Source organism: Giraffa tippelskirchi, chromosome X, assembly GCF_054371585.1.
Source record: "Giraffa tippelskirchi isolate mGirTip1 chromosome X, T2T-mGirTip1v1.2.pri, whole genome shotgun sequence".
NCBI lineage: Eukaryota > Metazoa > Chordata > Mammalia > Artiodactyla > Giraffidae > Giraffa > Giraffa tippelskirchi.
This window is the reverse complement of record NC_137289.1, coordinates 29,180,527-29,202,877: the sequence shown is the minus strand read 5'-3', so window position 1 is coordinate 29,202,877 and position 22,351 is coordinate 29,180,527. Positions and strand designations below refer to the sequence as shown.

Sequence of the window (22,351 nt, the reverse complement as noted above, 5' to 3'; positions counted from 1 at the left end):
CAGTGAATCCATTACCAAGCTAGGTTTCCAATCCACGTTGGTCAGACTGTTTACCAAGAGCACCTTGCTCTTCTCATTTTACCCATTCAAGCATCTCAGTGAGACAGAAGGACAGCCTCACGAAGGTCACAAAAGAACATTTGCAAAGACATACATGTATATGAATGATGTATAAACTATAAATTTATGAGGGTGAAGTAATCAGAAAGAAAAAGGCTGAAAAAAAAAAAACAAGGACAGCAACTCTATCAGTCCCCCGCCCCGACACATTCATTTCTTATTCATTCTCTCTCTCCCTCCCACCCCTCCTCTCCCCTCTTCTCTTTCCCCTTTTCTCTCTCACACACAGTCCTCTCCCCTGCTTTCTCATCCCCCTCCTTTCTCTTGCTCTCTCTTCTCTCTTACCTTCCCCATCTGCCCCCATTCATATGATTAGTCTGCCAGGAAATAATGATGGGGATTACTAGACTGTATCTAATTTTTCTAAAATTTTACTAAAACATAAGCATTATTCAAAAAATTGAACCCCAAAGAGGAATCCAGGAGTAACCTAACCTCGAACAAGTGAACTCTGCAGCTTACCAGATCTTGGGATGTGCCTGAAAGAGAGGGGCCCACTTTGTTTAAAGAGAAAACAATTTTGAATGAGACTGAGTCATGCTGTTTTGTTTGCCAGTAACAACTGTTCCCTTCTGCTCCCTTCCCCTCCCAGGCCTTCTTGTTCTGTTCCCTACTCTTTCCCTTCTTTTGTTCTTCCATTTTTAATGTTCTAAATAAAAAATTCAAATGTTCAAAGTCACGTGTTGTGATCGCTGACACCTCAGCAGATGGCATGTAAACACAGAGCTCACTCAGCTGGAGCCTGGCCTTGCAGGCAAGGGAGGTGGGCTTGAGCTCCCTCTGGTCCCCAATGCCAGGAGCCCGGTCACCTACCATGGGTACACAAGTGCTCTGGTGGTTCAGGATTGATGTTCTTCTCCAAATGGAGATAGGACACAGCAGAGTATCAAGGGAATTAGGAACCAGGACTGGGCAGGGGTCCAATGTCCTACTGTGCATTTAAAAAGGCACAGGCAGTTGTCAGCTTGAAGTAGCCAACTTTGAAACTCTCATTTCCCCTGTCCAAAAACACCTCCATTATAGTCATCCCATCCTCCCCCTGAAATTAACAAGGAAAGATCACTTCCTACTCAATGTTCTAGCAAGATGCATTGAAAGAATTCTATTTTCTCCCCCAGGCCCCCCACATCATATCCTCTAAAACAGTGTTTCTCAAACTATCTGTAAAGAAAGGCCAGATTTTCCCCCAAATATTCACACAATAAAAGCACAACAAAAATAAATAACTAAAAAACATGAAATAAACAAGGCATATAAAATAACGCACAATTATTTAGTATTAGATTCAATAGCCATATTACCCTGGCAAATTGTTATAAAGACTTACACTTAATTTCTTTCCTCCTGTCATCTCAGTCTGGTAACAAACAGCAGACCAGCATCAGTCTACACATATTTTCAGAAGAAAAAAAAACAAAACCAAATGAACTTTTTGGATGACCCAATTTAAAGAGAGAGAGAGAGAGAGAGAGAGAGAGAGAGAGAGAGAGAGATCAGTAACTATTTTTCCCACTAATTGCACTTATGTCAACTCATAATTATTTGTATACAAATAACTCCCACTGGACTAAAGTGTTGTGAGGTTAGGGACCAATTTTGATATGGCTCACCATTGTTCCAACAGATAGTACTTAGGTTTCAAAGTATGTTTGTTGATTGGATTAGAGAATAAAACAGGGAATGAACAATATAAGCAACCTGTAATCAAGTGCTAATTTATGTGGTGTAATCTTTAACTCCATACATTACACCCTCTCAGGAGGATGCATCTGCCTCTAGAAAAAGACTTGTGTCTCTCATTAGCAATCTGATAACTTGAGTCACCACAAGGACTGTTCCTCTCCCTATCAAAGCATCACCCAGATGAACAATTCAGATGGCACTAAAGGCACAGCCAGCCTTCATCCAAATTGTGAGATAGATGCTTGTCCTTGGCAGCCTTCCACCCTTCATTCTACTGCTTTTATCTTTCCTATAGCCAAGCCACCTTTCTCATTTCTCACCCATAATCTACCATCAACTCAATGAAAGTCATCCGATTTACCTTGTCTCTGTTTTCCTCTATGTACAAAATGTACCCTAACAATAACATTGCATGAAGGAAATCTTCACGTAATATCTTAAAATGAAGTACTCTAAAAGTAAGCCTTGAATATATTTATTTCCAAATCCTAATTATCTATACTACCAGAAGGAAAGTGAGTTGCAGTATTACATGAATAAATCAAGGGAGACAGGATAATACCAGAGTCATTTGAATCTTTGGAAGACTGAGTTGTCTGGCTATTCTCAAATCAGGGACACTCTGTGTTTGGATGTCAGTTGTGGAACTAGTGTCTGTGTAAAAGACAACCTTGGAGAATTAATCAAACATACCAATAGCTTACAAGCCCTGAATTAGGCACAGAAGTCATGATTGGTTTTATACTGTTGGATTCAGGTGTGGGCAACAGTGCACTGGCTCATAAAGATGTGATGTGATTGAGAAGCAATGCAACTGATGAAATATAGCAAAACTTACAAATCTAACTTTTGGAGATGATATTCATATTTCCAACAAATCTTGCCTTTGTTGCACAGAGACAAATAGTCAAGTATACAGATAGTTAGAACATAGGAAGTGAGAAAGTCAAGTTTCAATTTGCCCTACCTGGGAGCAGGATTGCCTCCAACCGTTCTTTACCTTCTCTCATCTCCTTTAATCTCTCCCTCTGCACATAATTTACTGGACTAACCAAAGGAAAGGAGATCACCATGGCAGTAAGCAAAAAACAAAAACAAGAAAATAAAATACAATTTCAACCAAACAGAATTGGTGAAATGCAAGGAGCACTAGAATTTGGTATCTAGTCTAGACACAGAAAAATCTTTGAGTATCTGATCATCACATCTAGTTATTAGAATCCCTATGAAATAATAAGATGGGCTCAACAGAAATGCCACTCAGTACAGCAGGGGATTTGGAATCTTGTAGTCACTTAGCAATAAGATTGTAGAGTTTATACACAAATGTATTACATGGAAAGCACGGGAAGACATGTGACAATGAAGGAGGACAAAAGCCCATAAGAAGTTAGGATGTGCAAGAGCCTATGTAATAACTAGCAAAGGAGGGGCACAATTGGCCTTACTAACTAGCGAATACGGAGGCAACTTTAAGATGTTTCTTCGTCATTATTTTACTAACTGAAATGGTTCTTGAAGAGTGAAACTTCAGTAGACACCCAGAGCTGTAAATGATGAAGTGAGGGCCCTTTGTAGACAAAGGAAACAAAAATACAAAGGTTTAGAAGGGTGTGATGTGGCTAGACTGTGAGAGCATGAGCCTGTTGAAGGAAAAGGTGTGGATACGGCCAAGAGAACTAAAGATAACAGATAATGGAAATCTTTGAAGGTCAAGTCAGCGTATTCAGCTGTTAATATGTCTGTAGAAAGTAGGGAGTCATTGCAGTGATTTGAGGAAAGGAGTATTATGCTCTAATGGGTGTTTTAGGAAGATAAATTTATTATGCAAAGAATAAACTGGAAAAGTAAAGAACTGGAGCACCAGCTAGGAAGCCAGGACAATGATCTAGGCCAGTGACTCTCAAACCCACTTGTGCTTCATTCACCTGTTGAGTTTATTTATTTATTTTTTTTAAAAAACCAGGTGGTTGGGCCCCATACCCAGTGACCCAATAGGCCTAAAGTGCCACTAATTGAACAAAAGGATACAGGAAGAGGAAGAGATTTTTTAACAGTTTTTCTTTGGGGCACATTCTTTTTAAGATGCACTTGAAATAAGGAAGTTAATGTAGTGGGTAGACAGAAAAAGGGGTTCTACATTATAAGAAAGGTTCTAATTGGAAATTCATTGGTATCTCATTCAGCATGAATTCGACATGAACATTCCAAAAGAAAACAAAATGAGTTATCCTTTTCCACAAAAATATCAAAGAAATCTATTGGAACACATTTTGTCTTTGGTAAAAATATATTATTTTAAGATATATAATTTTTAATAGCAGGTAAAGTTCAGTGAGGAAAACAGAATTCATGATATAGAAATTGCATTTGAAGTCAGAAGCCTAGCATACTACAGTCCATGGGGTCACAAAGAGTCAGACACAACTGAGCGACTGAACTGAACTGACATTTAAATGCATGTACTAAATAAGAAAATACACGTTTTCTGTCCTTTTTTAAGCAGTTGCTATTGGAAGACGTATTGGGACAAGGACTTAAAGCCTGAAACAAATGTGAAAACAAACTAAAAAGGCTTAAAGAACTTTAAGTGTTAATTTTGTTCTGAACCAAAAGTATGAGTTAAAAACTTTGTAAACTTACTTATCACATATTTAGATTGATAATCAAACGCACTTTTTCTAAAGACAAGGCTTTTGTGAGAATAAAAACAATCCATCTGTATTCACATGCATTGCTATTTGCATTACTATCACTGCATTACTTCTGCTCACAGGGGACAGGGATGGAATTGGAGGGTAAACAAGAAGCTGGGCCTGTGGTGCTGGAAGAAGCCTGAGTGGGGGTAGTTAGCATGTACGGGGAGGCCTCATAAAACTGCTCAGACATGGTTGACTGAGAAAACTGTCTTACCCATTGGTGTTTCTGTCAGGGAGGAGTGAGAATGGAACTGTCTGGAAAAGTCACATGATAAAGATCAACCAATAAGAAGCAGCTCAGGAGTGGAGTCTTAGGTAGCTGGCTATAAGAACAATTCGACAGCTAGTAGGATGCATACTTTACTTTATTACTCCCTAACCATTGCAATCCCATCTTTTTCCTCTTTTACTTCTTGGGTTTGAGCGTTGAAAGCCTAACTCCTTCATTTGATTTTTACAGAAGCTTTAGGCAACTAGGGATTCTAATTTCCCAACGTAGCTGATTATGGGCAACCATCCCCAAATACTGGACATGGGGGATTAGGAGGCATAAAACATCTCCTTTTAGCCCGAAGTGCTCTCCTAAAATATCTGTCTCTACATATTACCCCTGCTCCTTCTTTTTTTCCCCATTTTTACCTAATGGCTTTTGGGTGATAAAATCTGTGTGCAATTTGACAAAAGCTTCAGGGAGGCCAGAGACTTCAATTCTTAAAAGAACAAACAGAATGGCAAAGTCCCTCTTGTAGATCAAAAAGTGAGAGAAAACAACTGGCCAGGAAACTAATCATTCATCCAGAGATGCCCATTCAATATCCATTTTCACACTCCTTACTCACACAACACAGGAAACATAGATTCAATCCCTGGATAGGGAAGATCCCCTGGAGGAGGGCATGGCGACCCACTCCAGTATTCTTGCCTGGAAAATCCCATGGACAGAGGAGCCTGGCGGGCTACAGTCCATAGGGTCGCAAAGAGCTGGACACGACTGAGCAACAAAGCAACTGTTAGAGATTGATGCTGGATGGCTACACCTGTTACAATCATTTTTTTAATAAGGTTTATGAAGGTCATGGAATTGAAATTCCCCAAAGTATAGAGTTTGGGTGAAAAATGTCAACTAAAGATCACCAAAAGATAAAAAAAAAAAAAAAAAAAAACAAAAACAGACCAGGAAGCACTGACATCTGATACCTCCCATCCTATCACTCTCTCCCCTTTCTCCTTTTTTCCCCTGCTACTGGATCTATGGCGGTCAGACTAGTTTCCACCCCCACCCCCACTTTGGCAGAATCTAATCTATGAGGAAATTTTTTTAAAATTGGAGGATGTTCTGTGGGTTTCTGCTGTACATCAACATAAATCAGCCATAAGTATACATATATTCCCTCCCTCTTGAGTCTCCCACCACCCACATCCCACCCTTCTAGGTCATCACAGAGCACCGGGCTGAGCTCCCTGTGATACACAACAACTTCCCACTATCTATTTTACACATGGTAGTGTATATATGTCAAAGCTACTCTCTCAATTTGTCTCACCCTCTCCTTACCCTCTGTGTCCACATGTCCATTCTCTACTTCTGCATCTTTATTCCTGCTCTGCAAATAGGTTCATCAGTGTGGTCAGACCATTTCTAACTTCCATCATCCTGCCACTATGTCCCCTCTATCACCATCATTTTATTGCCCTCCTCAGACATTCTGGCTGTTGTTTGGCCTTTTGTCTGTGTCATTGCCTTTAGGTTGGTTTCGAGGATTCACAGCTTTAACTTTACCACTTTGACTGCTGTGGATGTCTTGCAAAATGAAAATTATTACAAAAGGAGTTCCTGGAACCAGACACCTCCAGCCATGGATCTAGATCCTCAGTCCTAAAATAACTGTGATTCTCAGTGCATGCCTTTTACACCATTTTAACAAATATTCTCATGCTTGCTAAATGTTTTGTGGTCACCTCTCCCCCATCAGTGTCATTGATGAGCCTGTGGGGAAAATCAGGCCTCTGTTTACAATTCTCATAGACTGTGGATTCTCACAACAATAGAATGTACTAGAGAACAGACTTGTGGTTGCTGGGTAATGGGGGAAAGGGATGAATTGGGAGTATGGGAACAGCAGATACAAACTATTATATATAAAATGGATATACAACAATGTCCTACCTTTTAGCACAGGGAACTATATTCAATATCCTATGATCAACTATAATGGAAAAGAATATGAAAAAGTATATATATATATATATATATATATACACACACACACATATATATATATGAAAATGAAAGTGAAGTCGCCCAGTTGTGTCCAACTCTTGTGACTCCATGGACTGTAGCCTGCCAGGTTCCTCCACCCATGAGATTTTCCAGGCAAGAATATGGGAGTGGGTTGCCATTTCCTTCTCCAATATATACACACATACATAGGTGAGTCACTTTGCTGTATAGAAGAAATTAACACAACACTGTAAATCAATTATACTTCAATAAAACTTTTTAAATAATCATAAAAAGCAATAGACTGTAGCAATTTGTGAAGGAAACAGTATCTGCATTAACAAATTGAAAACAGATGGAAGGACATGACTGAGCAACTGAGCACAGGAAGGCAGTCCTTCCATGGAAACCTAGCACATAGCTAGAACTTGTACCTCAACTTGAAATTTCTATAACTGCCTTTCATCTTTTATTTTCCCCTTTATCATCCAGATGATTGAAGGGCATTTCTGTTGCATTAGGGTCTGCTTACAGTTTTAGACAGACATAGTCCCATCTCACGGTCTCAATGTATGGATGAGTGAGATGTCTTAAAATAATCATACAGGTCGAGAAAGTGAACCAGGAGTCAGCCAACTCCTCCCCTGGATCAGGACATTTCTCCTAACTTCCCCTATCATACCAGAACACTCCTTGCCACCATCATTTTTTCCCCTATTTTATATACCCTGAATGTTTTCATTTTGTCTCAGTGTCTGTACATGGTGATACACAGCCTCAATATAAACACCATGAGGGGGTATGATCAGCTCAACAACTAAAATCTAGCAACATATTCTAGGAAAATGCAGTGTCTTAAATTTAGATAGCAGAGAAGACCAGTAGCCTGGCATCTCTTACTTTTTAACCAGAATCCTTCTTTTATAATACACTATCGGTTCTTACCACCCCTCGTTCTTTTTTCCTGCCTCCTTATTGTATGTTTGCTGGTCACCTTTGTTGCATTAGTTATTTCACTGAAGCTGTGGGTAGCCTTAAGCCCTAATTCTTAACTATGGTTTTACATGATAATAGACTCTAGAAACTTTTTCTAGAAATAAGCAATGGGATAGATATTGGAGGTGGACCAGGAACCAGCAAAATCTCCCTTCTCAGCCATCTCCTCTCTCCTAACTTCCATCTTTCTTCCATTGACTCTCTCCCCTTTACCATCCATGTTTGTTGATCATTTATTTTGTGTTAATGTCTTTTGAGAGGTTTTAAGAGAGTCAGTCTCAACTTTCCCACCTTGAAGACTGTGATTCACCAGCCTAAGTAGGAGATCTAAAGAATAGGTGAAACACTTTAAAATAATGGGATAATCTCTTGAATCCAAATGTTATTATTATAATCTTTCCATTTCTGTGACTTGGGTTTCTATTTGCTTTGTCAATAATTGAGAAAGATATGTTAAATCTCCAGTTTGATTTTTAAAACTAAATTTAGTACTATTGGTTTCAGTCATGTCTGACTCTTTGCGACCCCATGGACTGACTATACAGTCCATGGAATTCTCCAGGCCAGAATACTGGAGTGGGTAGCCTTTCCCTTATCCAGTGGGTCTTTCCCAACCCAGGAATCGAACCCAGGTCTCCCACATTACAGGCAGATTCTTTACCAGCTGAGTCACAAGGGAAGCCTAAGAATACTGGAGTGGGTAGCCTATTCCTTCTCCAGCAGATCTTCCTGACCTAGAAATTGAACCGGGGTCTCCTGCATTGCAGGTGGATTCTTTACCAACTGAGCTATCAGGGAAGACCTTGGTTTTAAATATAATAATAATAATGGGATAGGAGAAGTAGGAGCAGGAGAGCTAGCCCCTGCGCCTCAGTCCGTACATCTCTCCTAACATCCATCTTCGTACACTTACCCCCACTCTTTCATTGATTCCATTTTCCTTTCTGGAGGTTGTATCATCCCTGTGCTGTGTGTCTTTACATTGGTTTGGGGGGATCTTCAGCCTGCCTTTAGCGTTACAAGTGTCATAACCATAAAAATCCAAAGATTATTATGGGATGCTGCAATGCCTTCAAATGGGAGAGGAGGAGAAAGACCAGAATCCAACCAAAACTGCCGTTTAAAACAGACCCTCTCTCTGAATTGCCCTCAGCCTTCTCTCTCTTTCCTCCTTTCCCCTCCTCTGTGTTAGATGTCAGCTCTGCTGCACTAGTGTGTATCTGAAGAGGCTATAGAAAGAATCAAGCTTTAATTTTTACAATCCTGTGGGCTGTCAGTGGCATTTGATTCATATAATTTAACAATAGTTAATACCAAAAGAAAATTCTTTAAAAAAAAAGTGTCAGAAATAGAAGGATAATCAAGTGTCAATCAACTCCTGCCTTTTAACCAGAACAATTTTCTTTATATCCCCTTCTCTACCATTTGCCTGATTTCTCTTTTTCCCTTCTATGTCCTTGATAATTGTTGGTTAACTCTGCTGTGTTCGTGTTTTTTTCAGAGGGATTAGGGAAAATCCAGCCTTGATTATCTCAACCTTGAGAACTGTGACTCACTGAATCTAAATGCTGGGCACCAGGGCAACATTCAAGCTGTAGAATCTGATAAGAGATCACAAACAAACTGTACACAAATAGGACAGAGGCAGAGTTAGAACCAGGAGCCAGCCTACTCTTGCCCTTTAGCAGCAAGATCTCTCTTTTCATCTTCCTAAAAATCTATTACCTTTTTTGTTTGTTTTTTGTATTATTTTGTTTTGTTTTTGGTCACACTGTGCGGCTTGCGTGATCTTAGTTCCTCGACCAGGGATCAAACCCGTGCCCCCTTGCAGTGGAAGCACAGAGTATTAACCACTGGACCACCAGGGGAAGTCCCTCTCCTTTCTTTTTCTACCACACTTCTGTCTCCATTTTGTCCATGGGGCTGTGTTAGGCTTTCTGCTCATGTGGATGGGTAAGCCCTCAGGGCAGTTGGCAAGAGCTAATGTTGTGGAGGTCTTGCCAGACAAACAAGCCATTTGAGATGACCTTCGCCTGGGTTGATTTGTGCTGCTGAGGACGCATTCCAAGCTATTCCAGTCTGAGAAGTGCCAGAACGCAATCCCAGCTATGTGTGTCATAAAACATGGGCTGACTGAGAAACTTCTAGGTCCTCAGTGATATGGTTGCTGTGAGGTAGAAACATGAGTGCAGAGTGTTCTTATGAAGATACTTCCAAATTACAGTATGTTTAATAGGGAGGAAGACAGCCAAGCAGGAATACATGGGGCCTGTGTGGCAGAGCAAAGCCTTCTGGAAGTAAGTGGAGGTGATCAGTGAGGCAAATTTGAGTTGGACCCCTCCTTTTAGTGTCTCTGCTGAGAAAAAGATAGTGAGGTAAAATGTTTCTGGGGGGTGCTGTGGTGAGTAACCAGACTGAAGTGCTGGCTCTTATGCCTTAAGGCAGATGTGAGATTTCTGGGATTCTTTCTCTCACCCTCCCTGTTGTTAATCCTGTGTTGCCATTTTAACATGCTGTGGTATGAAGGAAACGGGAGTGTGAGGCTTATCCAAAGTATAAATGGCACAGGAAATACTATTTCCTAGGGCAGACTATGGCTATTGACTCTGGGGGCCAGGATGGTGGCAGAAGCTTTCTCAACCCTTTTCTTTCAAAGAAAGGGGCTCCCTCTTCCAGGCCAGGCTTTCAGGACACAGGAGAACACCAGAGAGCCCCCACCAGCACACAGATGGACAGTTGCTCAATGCTCTTATGTAACACTTTTTAACTGGCAAATATGGTTTGGTACAGCAAATGACTTAAAGCCATTTGTTGAAGTTTTGTCCTCCGCTCTCTATTTGTACGTATGTTTAGGGGTTGAGAGTTGGGAGTTGGATAATAGTTAGGCTTAAGCCCCCATCTGGAGCCTCTGCAAGCCTTTACACACAAGCGTTTCTGCTGATTGGTATGCAAAGGGGAACAAATGGAAGAAATCATTGAGACTTCGTTTATTTCAGGAAGGAGACCTTTGGGAGAAAAATCATCCTAACAAGATAATGTTCATTTTAAAAACATCTTGTGATCATTGGAAAGGAGGAATAGTTCTCAGTGATGCAAAATCTTTGGCTCATATCCCACTTATGAAAGGAAGAGGAATGGAGTGAAGAGTAATAACTGAAAAAGCAGCTTCACTAAAATATTTTCTATGACTGCCTTGTTGCCTATATTAAAGAAACAAACAAAAAGAAAAAACAAAAAAAAAATAAAAGAAGCAGGCATCAGGATGGTAACTAGAGAGGCATACAAGAGCAGGGCTTCTGGGTATTGGTTACATTCATGCATGCGTTCAGGTTGTGAAAATTCATCAGCCTATACTTAAAGATGTGTGCACTTTTCTGTATGATTATTATACTTCAATGAAAACTTATAATGCAGAAAAAGAAAACTTTTGAGAACTAGTAGGGATTTAATTAATATAGTGCATGCATTTATCAACTCATTGAGTGGTATATTTAAGATTTGTGCATTTTACTAGATGCAAATTTTATCAAAAGAAAGAAAGAAAGGGGGGTTTCCCTGGTGGTTCAGTGGTTAAGACTTTGCCTTCCAATACAGGGGGTGCGGGTTCAGTCCCTGATCAGGGAACTAAGATCTCACGTGCCTTGGGCCCAAAAAACCAAAATGTAAAAAATGGAAGCAATGTTGTAACAAATTAAATAAAGACTAAAAAGAAAGCCTTTAAAAAAAAAGGAGAAGGAAGGAAAGGAAGGACGAAAACTTCAAGCACTGAACTCTAGTTAATGACCTACATGCTGAAGTCTTTGGTATAAAGTATTCTAACATCTGCAACTTTCTTTGAAAAGCATCCAAAAAATGAAATGGATTGATGGATGGATAGAAAAATGTTAATTGGGAAATCTGAAGTGACTACTTCATTTTCACTGTATAATTCTTTCAACTTTATTTTTGAAACAATTTTATATGTAAATGTTGGGGAGAAGAATCTAAAGGAAGGGGAAAGAATTCTTTAAATTTATTTATGAATATAAATATTGGCTCCAACCCACTGAGGACCTAAGGGCATCAAAAGCAACTAGCAAGAGACAGTTATCCAGCAGAAATAGCAGGAACTCCTGGGAGAGGTGTCTCAGAAAATAGCAATGCCCAGTGGAACTGGTGATACCCAGGTGAAGATGGCATGATATGAACATGAAGAGATTCCTTCAGGAGGCTTAGGTGGCAGAGACAAGAGACAGAAACCAGAACAAAAGAAGAAGAAAATGGTGGATGCTGTGAAGTATATGTCAAAACTCATTCATGGACTCATGTGAGACATACCCTGGGGTTTGTACCATCACATACAACCAAGCTGTCAGTTTCACTCTTTGGCATTTTTGTAAATTACAAATGTTGAAAGTACTCATCATTCAAATCTGAAAAGCAATCTGCTGTATTTGGCATGTTAGCTAGGGCCAACTTTTTCAACAGTTTCCAGTTATATGAATCATTGTATTTGTATTCATTGAAGAAAGATTAAAAAATATAGGTAAATGAAAGAAATAAAAACATTCTCTTAAAATTGATTCTGATGTTTGCCCTTGCAGCCACTACACTAAATAAAAACACAGGCACTAAAATGGAAGGATGTATATTTTCTCCATCATGCCTGTAGTTTCAGAGTGCCCTAAGAATTAGTCTGTATCAGGGGTTGTTTGTTTGTTGCGATTTTGGTTTTTGTTGAGATATAATTGACATGTAACCATGTGTCCAGGGTTTTCTTGATTGCTAAAGAAGGATCTTGGGAAAGGAACTTTCATTTCCTCCTTGGCATTGTAACAGATACAATGATTAAGAATGCATGACCTCTCACAATCACAATTCTCTCTCAATCTCTTTCTAGGGTTTTACCGATATTTTGCTAGATAGAGTCATGCATGGGGGAGCCAACATTACAGGATTCCAGATTGTCAACAACGAAAACCCTATGGTTCAGCAGTTCATACAGCGCTGGGTGAGGCTGGATGAAAGGGAATTTCCTGAAGCCAAGAATGCACCACTAAAGGTAATGTTCCACAGTATGTAGAAACCTTAGGCCAGCTTTTCAGAGCATCTTAGTTATGGCCTTTATATATTTATGGCCATCCGGTGATCAAGTGGTTGTCCCTCAGAAGTGTTTCAAGGATGCTAAAACACAACTGCAGGTGATGCTCCTGCATTTGAAAACTAAATTCACAAATAAAGAAGCTATTGAGAAGGAGGTCTTTAAAACCCAGTGTTTGGGAATGGTAACTTAATTTTTTAATGAATTTCATTTTTAATATGCTTATAACTTACAATTTTACAAGAACCTAAATTGGACAAAGGGTGGGGGCAGTGGGAATAGGTAAGGAAAATTGATAGTCTGAAATGGAAAATTAGATTTTACATTATTGATGTGATTGCTTTGTGTTAATAAGTTTCATGAATCTCAGAACACCCAAGTGAATTAGATTCTAATACAGAGTATGTGTTGCCTATGCATATATTGAATGGAAATGTTTTCCTGCCTACAAAAGTATCTTTAAATAATTACATTACCTGAGTTGCTCGTTTTCATGAAATCAAGATAAGAACATTAAAAGCAGAAAGTTATGCTTAAAGTGCACATTTTTCATTCATGTTCCCCTATGGCTAGAAATCCTATTATTTTAAAATCAGGAATTAAAACAGATAAATGGGGGAAAGTTATTCATGTTACACAAAGGATCTTTCCAATGAATTTTAAGTAACCCATTCCCTTAGTGTATTGGTTTAAGTATGAAACAGACTTTAAATTCTTCTTTCCTGATACAGTGAACACATGTATGTACCATGACTGTGGGATCCTTGTGATCTAGATGAGGAATCAAAGTAGAGCCAAGGTTCAACGCCCTTCCCTAAAAAAGGAAAGGGGAAGGGACATTTCCCTTCTTATGGTTTTGAGATGCTCATCCTCACATCTTTCCTCCCTGGGAAGAATACAATAAAGAGGAACAATGGGCACATAGACAGAAAAGAGATACATTCTGAATCACCCATGCAGGGCCATCCTGTATGGGTCACATTGACATAATACAAGTGTGACCTTACCTTGTGCAATCGATATGTTCTAGAAAAGTTGTAAGTTATAAGTTAAACACCTTTCTAAAAAAATAATTTAAGCCATGCAGTAGTTAAGTGGTCCTCTGTAGTTGTAGTGATTACATTATACAGGCCAGATTTTTCCAGTGTCCTCATATGTTTCAGTGAATATGGCCACAATTCCTATGCTGAATCGTTTGTAGTCAAATCTCTTTTTTAAGATGATGATTTTATTTTTTATTAAAGTACGACTGACATGTGACATTGTGTTAGTTTTAAGTACACAACATAATGATTTGATATATGTATATATTGCAAAACGATCACCACAATAAGTTAACATTACCACCACAGTTATAGTTTTTTCTCATGATGAGAACTTTTAAAATCTATTCTCCTCGCAACTTTCAAAAATGTCTACAAGGCAATATTATTAACTATAGTCACCATGATATACATTACAGTCCCAGAACTTATCAATCTTATAACTGGAAGTTTATATCTTTTGACCATCTTCATTCATTTTTCCCTATTCCCCAGCCCTCACCTCTGGCAACCACTGTTCTTGTTCTCTGTTTCTATGAGTTCATTTTTTGGGAGGATCCACATATAAGTGAGCATACAGTACTTGTCTTTCTCTGTCTGACTTATTTCACTTAGCATAATGCCATCTGCCTATCAAAAATTGCAGGATTTCTTTCTTTTGATGGATTACTGACTAATATTGCATTGTGTTCTGTGCATGTATGTATATTTTTACTGAAATATAGTTGACATATGAGTATACATGTGTATGGTGTGTATCACTTTCTTTCCTTATCCACTCACCATTTGATGATTTGATGGACACAGGTTTGTTCCGTGTGCTCACTATTGTAAATACTGCTGCAATGAACATGGGGAATGTGGATATTTCTTTGAGACAGTGATTTTATTTCCTTCAGATGTATACCCAAGAGTGGAATTGCTAGATCATATGGCAGTTCTATTTTGAATTTTTTGAGGAGCCTCCATATTGTTTTCCACAGTGACTAAGCCAATTTACATTCCTGTCAGCAGTGCATGAGGGTTCCCTTTTCTTCACATCCTCACCAGTGCTCACTGTTGTCTTTTTTACAATAGCCATTTTCGTGTGAGGTAGTATCTCACTAAGGTTTTGATTTGCATTTCTTTAATGAGTCAAATCTTTTTATGGGCTAAATCTGCCCACTACAGCTAGGTGAGCTTATACAAACATATTTTCATACAACTGCCTATCTACTGTTTTGCCATCCTTAGATTTAGCAGGAAATAGGTAGAGGAAAACAATTCATTTAGTCAATATTTTAGGGATATCAACAATGTGTCAGATACTATGTTAGGCACACAAAAAATGCACAAGAGTAAAAGTCTGAAAAGGGTACTAAAGAGTCATTTATGCCTGTTCAGAAGCTGTAGAGGTTGTACAAAAGGGAAAGAAGAAAATCTCAGCTCTGGATTATCCGTTGGTAACTCATAATATGTATGATGCAAAATTCTCAGAATTTACTGAGAAGAACTGTTCAGGCTTATAAGCAAAATCCTTCAAATAACTTAGGAAAATGGAACATTTCAATAGATGGTTACAACTTCCAGATTACTTTGACTTGTAGTACCCATTATGGAACCTTGCTCTATATCAGTCAGACAAAAAGTCCACTTTAGAAAATGATGGACAATATTTTTGATTAGAAAATAAAATTGTCTAGAAATTAAAATTCTGATGCTTAATTTAGTCTATTTTATTAACATTTCCTTTGGGGGCTTTTTTTTTAGATACTCACACATTAGTAAGTAGAAGCTGAAAAGGTAGAAAATTAAATAGCTATTTTGGCATGGCTTGGAGAGGACTATATTAAGATTGCTGACAATTTATGCAGTCAGCTGAAAAAAAAAATCACTGCCATGTTGGCTGTGTGTAGTGTGCAGACTGTTTTTTTCATGAAAGAACATATGTCCCTTGTTACTGTCATAATTGATATAAGAAAAGTAACATGAGAAAAGTCAGAAAAGTAAATTGATAGTTGTAAGGACGACAATGTATTCACTCACAATTGTATAGAGACATACTATAGAGAGAGACAATTCCCTCTAGGGCATTTTTAGCTTCATTTTTTAAAAAAATCAAGAGTTCTATATTCTACCAGTATTTGTCACCCCTGCAAAAAAGGGGCCAGCTTATTTTAATCATACTTTGTTGATTCATTTAATGAAAAGACATCCACCATGTCTTTAAATAATCAAATCCCTTGTGTTGAATAACTGGCCTCATCCTTAGTAGACCATATCAGTACAGTTTATCCAAGGAATAGACAGCAACTGTTCTTGAAACTGTTCTTGCTTGGAAAAGGTAGCATCATGAAGCATTGCCTATGAATTGTCAACGTTATCAGATTTAAAACTCAATAACAATTGTAATTTTACACCATCGAAAACCAGCTTTAGATTTCGCTACCCACCCCCCCCACCACCACCTCCCCCAGGAAACAAAAACTGATTTATTGCTGGCCAGAAGTCCCAGTTCACCAGAAACATGGTCCAGACAGAAATGATTAATGTTTCCCTCCAAATTAATTTCAAGCTGTCTAACTTAGCTATTTCCATTTTCCCCTAAGTAAACACCAGATCTGAATTTTCTATTAGAAACAGCAATAACCCAACCTTGCTTTAGGATATGCTGTTTCCTCTCCAATCTACATATGCCATCCTTTAACTTCCCACATATTTCACTCTCTATAAAGGACCTGGCCTTTTTAGTAGTCATTCACTCAATACAAAACACAGTATTGAGAACAAGAGAGCAATTCCCTTGATCTGAATAACCTTAACCTGTGTGCACATGAGGTAAGCTGCATCATTCTAGAATGGATCAAAGTCAGGCTTGCCCGGAGAGATCCGTTGATTCAAATAATTAAGAGGGTGAGTTCATAGAACAAGAGTTGGAAATGAATGAAAATAAGGAACGAGGCAAGTTTGGAGAGCCTCGTTTGTCATGATATCTTGTTTTCCATACGTCCATTTCAGTACACATCTGCACTGACGCACGATGCAATACTGGTCATAGCAGAAGCTTTCCGCTACCTGAGGAGGCAGCGAGTGGATGTGTCCCGGAGAGGCAGTGCTGGAGACTGCTTAGCAAACCCTGCTGTGCCCTGGAGTCAAGGAATTGATATTGAGAGAGCTCTGAAAATGGTAATGCCCACAATCGGTAATTGGGGTGGGGGTACCTTAAGTGAAAGTCGCTGAGTCATGTCCAACTCTTTGCAACCCTATGGACTGTAGCCCACCAGGCCCCTCTTCCTTGGAATTCTCCAGGCCAGAATACTGGAGTGGGTTGCCAGTTCCTTCTCCAGGGGATCTTCCCAACCCAGGGATCGAACCCAGGTCTCCTGCATTGCAGGTGGATTCTTTACCATCTGGGCCACCAGGGAAGCTGGGGATACCTTGTAAAGACACAAAAAGACCTCAATCCTGAGAAAAGACACCCTAAAAGGAAGAGGATCAGAGTCTATAGACTGTTCAAAGTGTGTAGAAAGATAAGCATCGATATTTATTCATCAAAATCTAGGCATCTAAAACTAGAAGGTTCTTCCTTGAAGCTTGAGAAATGGTATCATTGAATTTAGGGCAAATGAATATTTAATTCTGTACTATGGTGTGGAGAGTAAATCAAGCTCAATATCCTTGAAAGTTGCGGATTGAACATGAAAATGGCTTTCCAAAAATTCAGACTTTCCAGAAAATGATATTACTTAGGGGGACTGGGGTATTCCCTAGGAAGCTCCTAACTTCAAGGTAGACATTACTGGCATCCTGACTTATCAGCCAATTATTAGCCTGGATGGACTGTGGAATAGAGCCAGTGTGATAGTATTTCTATTGTAAAAAAAGAACCTGTAATGCTATTTTCTACAAGGTGAGAGGCAGGAACACGATCCTGTTTTACGCCCACTTATGAGGCTTTTCCCCAATGCCGTAGAGAAAAATCCTAAAGAAAGGTACAAGAAATCAATGGCTAGACAGTCAAATAGGTCATTTGTTTTTAGTAGTTACTGGGTGGGAGAGCATTTCAGGCTTTGATCAGTATCCTTTGAACAGATTCCATTATTCACACTAGGAGGAGCACCACCCATTCAGTGCAGCTTTCCAAGCAAAAGATCTTTTCTGAATATTTTGCTTTATGCTACATATGCCTGCTTGCATTAAAATGAGCCTTCACCAGTACAAGATTCTCTTATTTCTCCTTCTTTAATTATCCTGATGTTTGGAATATCCAAATCAACAAAGAGATCAACGATGATAAGAGAATTCTGTGCACAACCCAGCAACAAAGAATCTGTAATGGCCTCATAACATACATCATTTTGTGTAGTTGGCTCTCTTAACTGCCGCCTTCAATTTGCCAAGTTGGAAGCATTCAATCAAAAAGGGTTAGTAGCCCCTGTGTGTCTCTCCAAGAAAGAGATATGACTCATTCTCCCATCATGCAGATTTTTATGTCATTATGTCAGTTCCCTAACAAATGCCCTGAGTGTAGTTTTATGGAGGTAGCACTGCACAATTTTTGAATAGTAGTTAATTAAATTCAACCTTCATAGCTGTTACAAGATTTGTATTGTCAGGTGAAACATAATGATGAGTGAAATATAAAACTCCCTCGGAGTGAATCAAAAGGAGTTTTCATCAACAAAAACCTCAAGGGGCAAGTGCCAGCATCTCCAATTGACTCCCCATTCATGACACAAATGACTCTCTTCCCCCAGTACAAAACTAGCTACCAGAGTGAAGGATGAGAAATGAATTTGGCAAGACAAAAATTAGATTGATCATATTATGGCACAAGTTGTTTCTGAATGTCTGACTCACTGATAAGGCTCAAGCTGTAAGCCAGGTGAGTAACCTTGCTCCCCAGGCCCTCATGATCAGACATTCAACAGGAAGGATGTTTTTCCTCTTTCCATAGGCCAGCCTAAGGCTTCAGAGGGGCTGGACAGTATCAGCTTCTTCCCAAAGTACCTGTTGCCTTGAGACAAATGATTGGTTTTCAGAGGACTGCCAGAGAGGATGGCCGAAAGCACTAAAGACTTTACCATATTAAAAGAAATTCCGTTTTATTTAAGTTAATTAAAAGTGAGAATGCATGATGTAAAAGCATCCCTCATTGTGACTAGCACATAGTTGTTGCTCAATCAATCATTTTCTTCCTTCAAAGAAATCTGGCAAACAAAATCATTGCCTGATAGAGGCTCCGAATGGGCCTGTTTTAATGAATAAATAATCACACCATTCATTTAGCAAATATTTACTAAGCACCAACAACTATGTATCAGGCTCCAAGTTAATATGCAAACATGAAATAATATGAGGGAACTCATATTTAAATTGCTAATATGTAAAGAAGTACTTTTGAAAACCTTATAGCCACTTGCAGATCGGGTAATGATTATCCTTACAATCTACCAACAGTGCAAAGATTAGCCTTAGCGTGGTCTACTGAAATACGTCACAATTCTAAGTCATTGAAAATTGTCCACTGGTTCAGAAAGCATTTATTGAACCCTTGCTTTATCCCAGGCTCTGGATTCATTGCCAAGAACACAGAAAAAGAATGCCTTTCATCTTGAGATGCTCCCAGTCTAGCAGGGGAGGCGGAAATACATAGATGATTTAAATGTTATGGTGAAGTTCCACACAGAGTGCTATGGGAACCCAAAGGAGAAGCACCTAATATAGCCTGAGGTGCAGGGTGGAGAGGATTAAAGAACAGATCCCAGATGGGATGGTGGGAAACTGTCACTGACATTCATATCCTTAAAAACAGACTTCTCTCTGAGCGGTAGTCCAATTTGACTTGTGCTCACCAAAAGTGACTTTTGGTGAATCTGTAGAGTGAGAAAGCTGAGCTGTAGAGGGGCCAAGTGAGTGAGCATTCCAGGCTCATTCCAAGGCTCTGCCCGCTCTGATCGAGTCCACTTTGCATGAATTTAAACGTGAACTTTCTGCATGACCACGTGAGTAAAATTTGATAAAGTGAGATTTGAGCATTCATTTAACAAATGTGCGAAGAGTCAGACTGAGCGACTTCACTTTCACTTTTCACTTTCATGCATTGGAGAAGGAAATGGCAACCCACTCCAGTGTTCTTGCCTGGAGAATCCCAGGGACGGGGGAGCCTGGTGGGCTACCGTCTATGGGGTCGCACAGTGTCGGACACAACTGAAGCGACTTAGCAGCAGCAGCAGCAGCACCAAAAGTTCTAATCAGTCTAGGCTGTTGTCCAGTTTGCAGATCATGCTCAGATAGGCTGAATCTTTAGAAATATACAATTCTTAACGAGACTGGAAGCCTTTGCTATTTTCAGCAATGAAGGATTTCCTTAATATGTTCCTCTGCCACTGTCTCTACCCTGCCTATCTCCTCTCCCAGAATTCAGTGCTCAAAATAGAGTGTAAAGAACCTTTCATGCATCACAGACCCATCCCTCATGCATACATCAGACCCATCCCCCTTCTCTGCAAGCCTAAGCTGACAGTAGTGCTTAGGTTTGCTGGGTCAGTAGGACAATCGTCTTGTCTTCAGGAAGCCACATGGGGGCATATCTCCTTCAACAGAATTCCATGGTCTCCTATAGGTGGTGAACAAGGCCCCTCCCTTTAAAAAGATGCTCACTACTATTTGCTCAATTTTCTCTTCGGCCGCACAAGCCTATTACCACTTCTGACCTGCTTAACAAACACCTTGTCATTTTTCTATAAGTGATTAAAATGTATTCCATCCTTTTATCATTGGAGAATAAGACAGATTCTTTTTCTCTGAAGCAAATTCCTTGACCCATACTCACCAGATAAGTAATTCAAGTGGGTAAGAATAATGACATATTTAGAGAAGGTCTTTCATCCAGTGTCCTCGAACTGTAAAAAATAGGTAAGGAAATCTCTCCACCCATTAGAGGTAGCCTCTTATTGGTTCATAATACGGGACCCAGACCAAGGAAAAATCATGCCATACATGCCTCTGTATTTGGCATCCCAACCAGATGTTCAGACATTCCAGCACCTCTGTTTTCTGTAGCATCAATACTCCTGATTCCCTCGACTTAACAAATTTCATCAGTCTACAGATTATCCCTCCATGACCTAGCTCTCCATACCTGTCTGTAGCTAGGAACAGGTTAAATAAGAGCAAAAACTCAGTCCTGTTACTATGGTAGTTGGTAAATATGTAAACCCCTCAAGAATTAGAAACAAAACTCATTTTGATTAATAATAATTATCATTATTAATAGAGCTAACATGTATTGCAATGCTCAGCACATGCCAGACACTGATCTAAACATGACATATGGATAGCTCATTTAATCCTCCCAACAACTCAGTGAGATAGGTACCACGAGGCTTTCCCATTTTACAGATTAGTACACTGAAGTACAAAAACATTAAGGAACATCCCCAAGGTCATACAGTTAGTAAGTGATGAAGTTATGGTATGAATCCAGGAGCTTCAGAGCCCGTGTGACTGAAATCAGTTTATGTTCGGACACCGAGAATACTAAGATAAGACAGTCACAGTCCCCAAGGAACTCACAGTCCAGAAGAACACATTATCCTAGTTAAGAATACTCTTTGGGATACTCTTTTCAGAAAAGACTAATGGTGGAAATTTCAAGTCGTTGAAAAAGTAGTAGCAGGGCCCTTACTGTATCATATAAGAAACTGCTTGTTAAAAGAAAAAATTCAGTATCATATATTAACACATATATGTGGAATCAAGAAAAATGATTTGGATGATCTTATTTGTGAAGCAGAAATAGAGACACAGATGTAGAGAACAAATATATGGAGACCAAGGGGGAAAGGGGTGATGGTGGGGTGAATTAGGAGATTGGGATTGACATATATATACTACTGATACTATGTATAAAATAGATACCAAATGAGAACCTATTGTATGGCACAGGGGCCTCTACTCAATGCTCTGTGGTGAGCTATATGGGAAGGAAATGCAAAAAGAGGGGATATATATAGATAACTGACTCACTTTGCTGTACAGCAGAAACTAACACAACATTGTAAAGCAACTATACTCTAATCAAAAAGAAACTGCCTGTCACACTACTCAGAGCTTTATTAAAAGCCATACTTACAAAATACTGGGGAGAAAATGAAGATCTGTGCAGACCTGATCTGGTGGATATAGCTCATTGGCTCAAGATAAACATTCTCTAATATTCCAAGATCTGTCCATAGATCTCATTGCAAAGAACTTAGAAAGCAATATTGTGGTGCTATTTAAAAATTTTACATTTTCCCCTTTCTACCAGGTGCAAGTACAAGGAATGACTGGAAACATACAATTTGACACTTATGGACGGAGGACAAATTATACCATCGATGTGTATGAAATGAAAGTCACTGGCTCTCGGAAGGTAAGTAACCCAAACGGATATCCCAGTGAAAAATCTCTCAGAAAGTGACAGCCCTCAGATGCAGGAAAATACGTGTTAGGAAACACACCCAGAGCAAATTCCCACACATCC

The 22,351-nt window shown here is 39.3% G+C and overlaps 1 protein-coding gene across 2 annotated transcripts in view; it reads left to right on the top strand.

Moving 5' to 3' along the window:
• Window positions 1–22,351, top strand: part of GRIA3 (glutamate ionotropic receptor AMPA type subunit 3) — a 294,601-nt gene that overhangs the window by 188,274 nt on the left and 83,976 nt on the right. For both annotated transcript variants that reach the window (XM_081567079.1, XM_081567080.1), the window contains exons 6-8: window positions 12,599–12,760; window positions 16,840–17,007; window positions 22,136–22,240. In XM_081567079.1, the coding sequence (XP_081423205.1) occupies window positions 12,599–12,760; window positions 16,840–17,007; window positions 22,136–22,240 (435 nt within the window). The remainder of the gene's footprint in view (window positions 1–12,598; window positions 12,761–16,839; window positions 17,008–22,135; window positions 22,241–22,351) is intronic.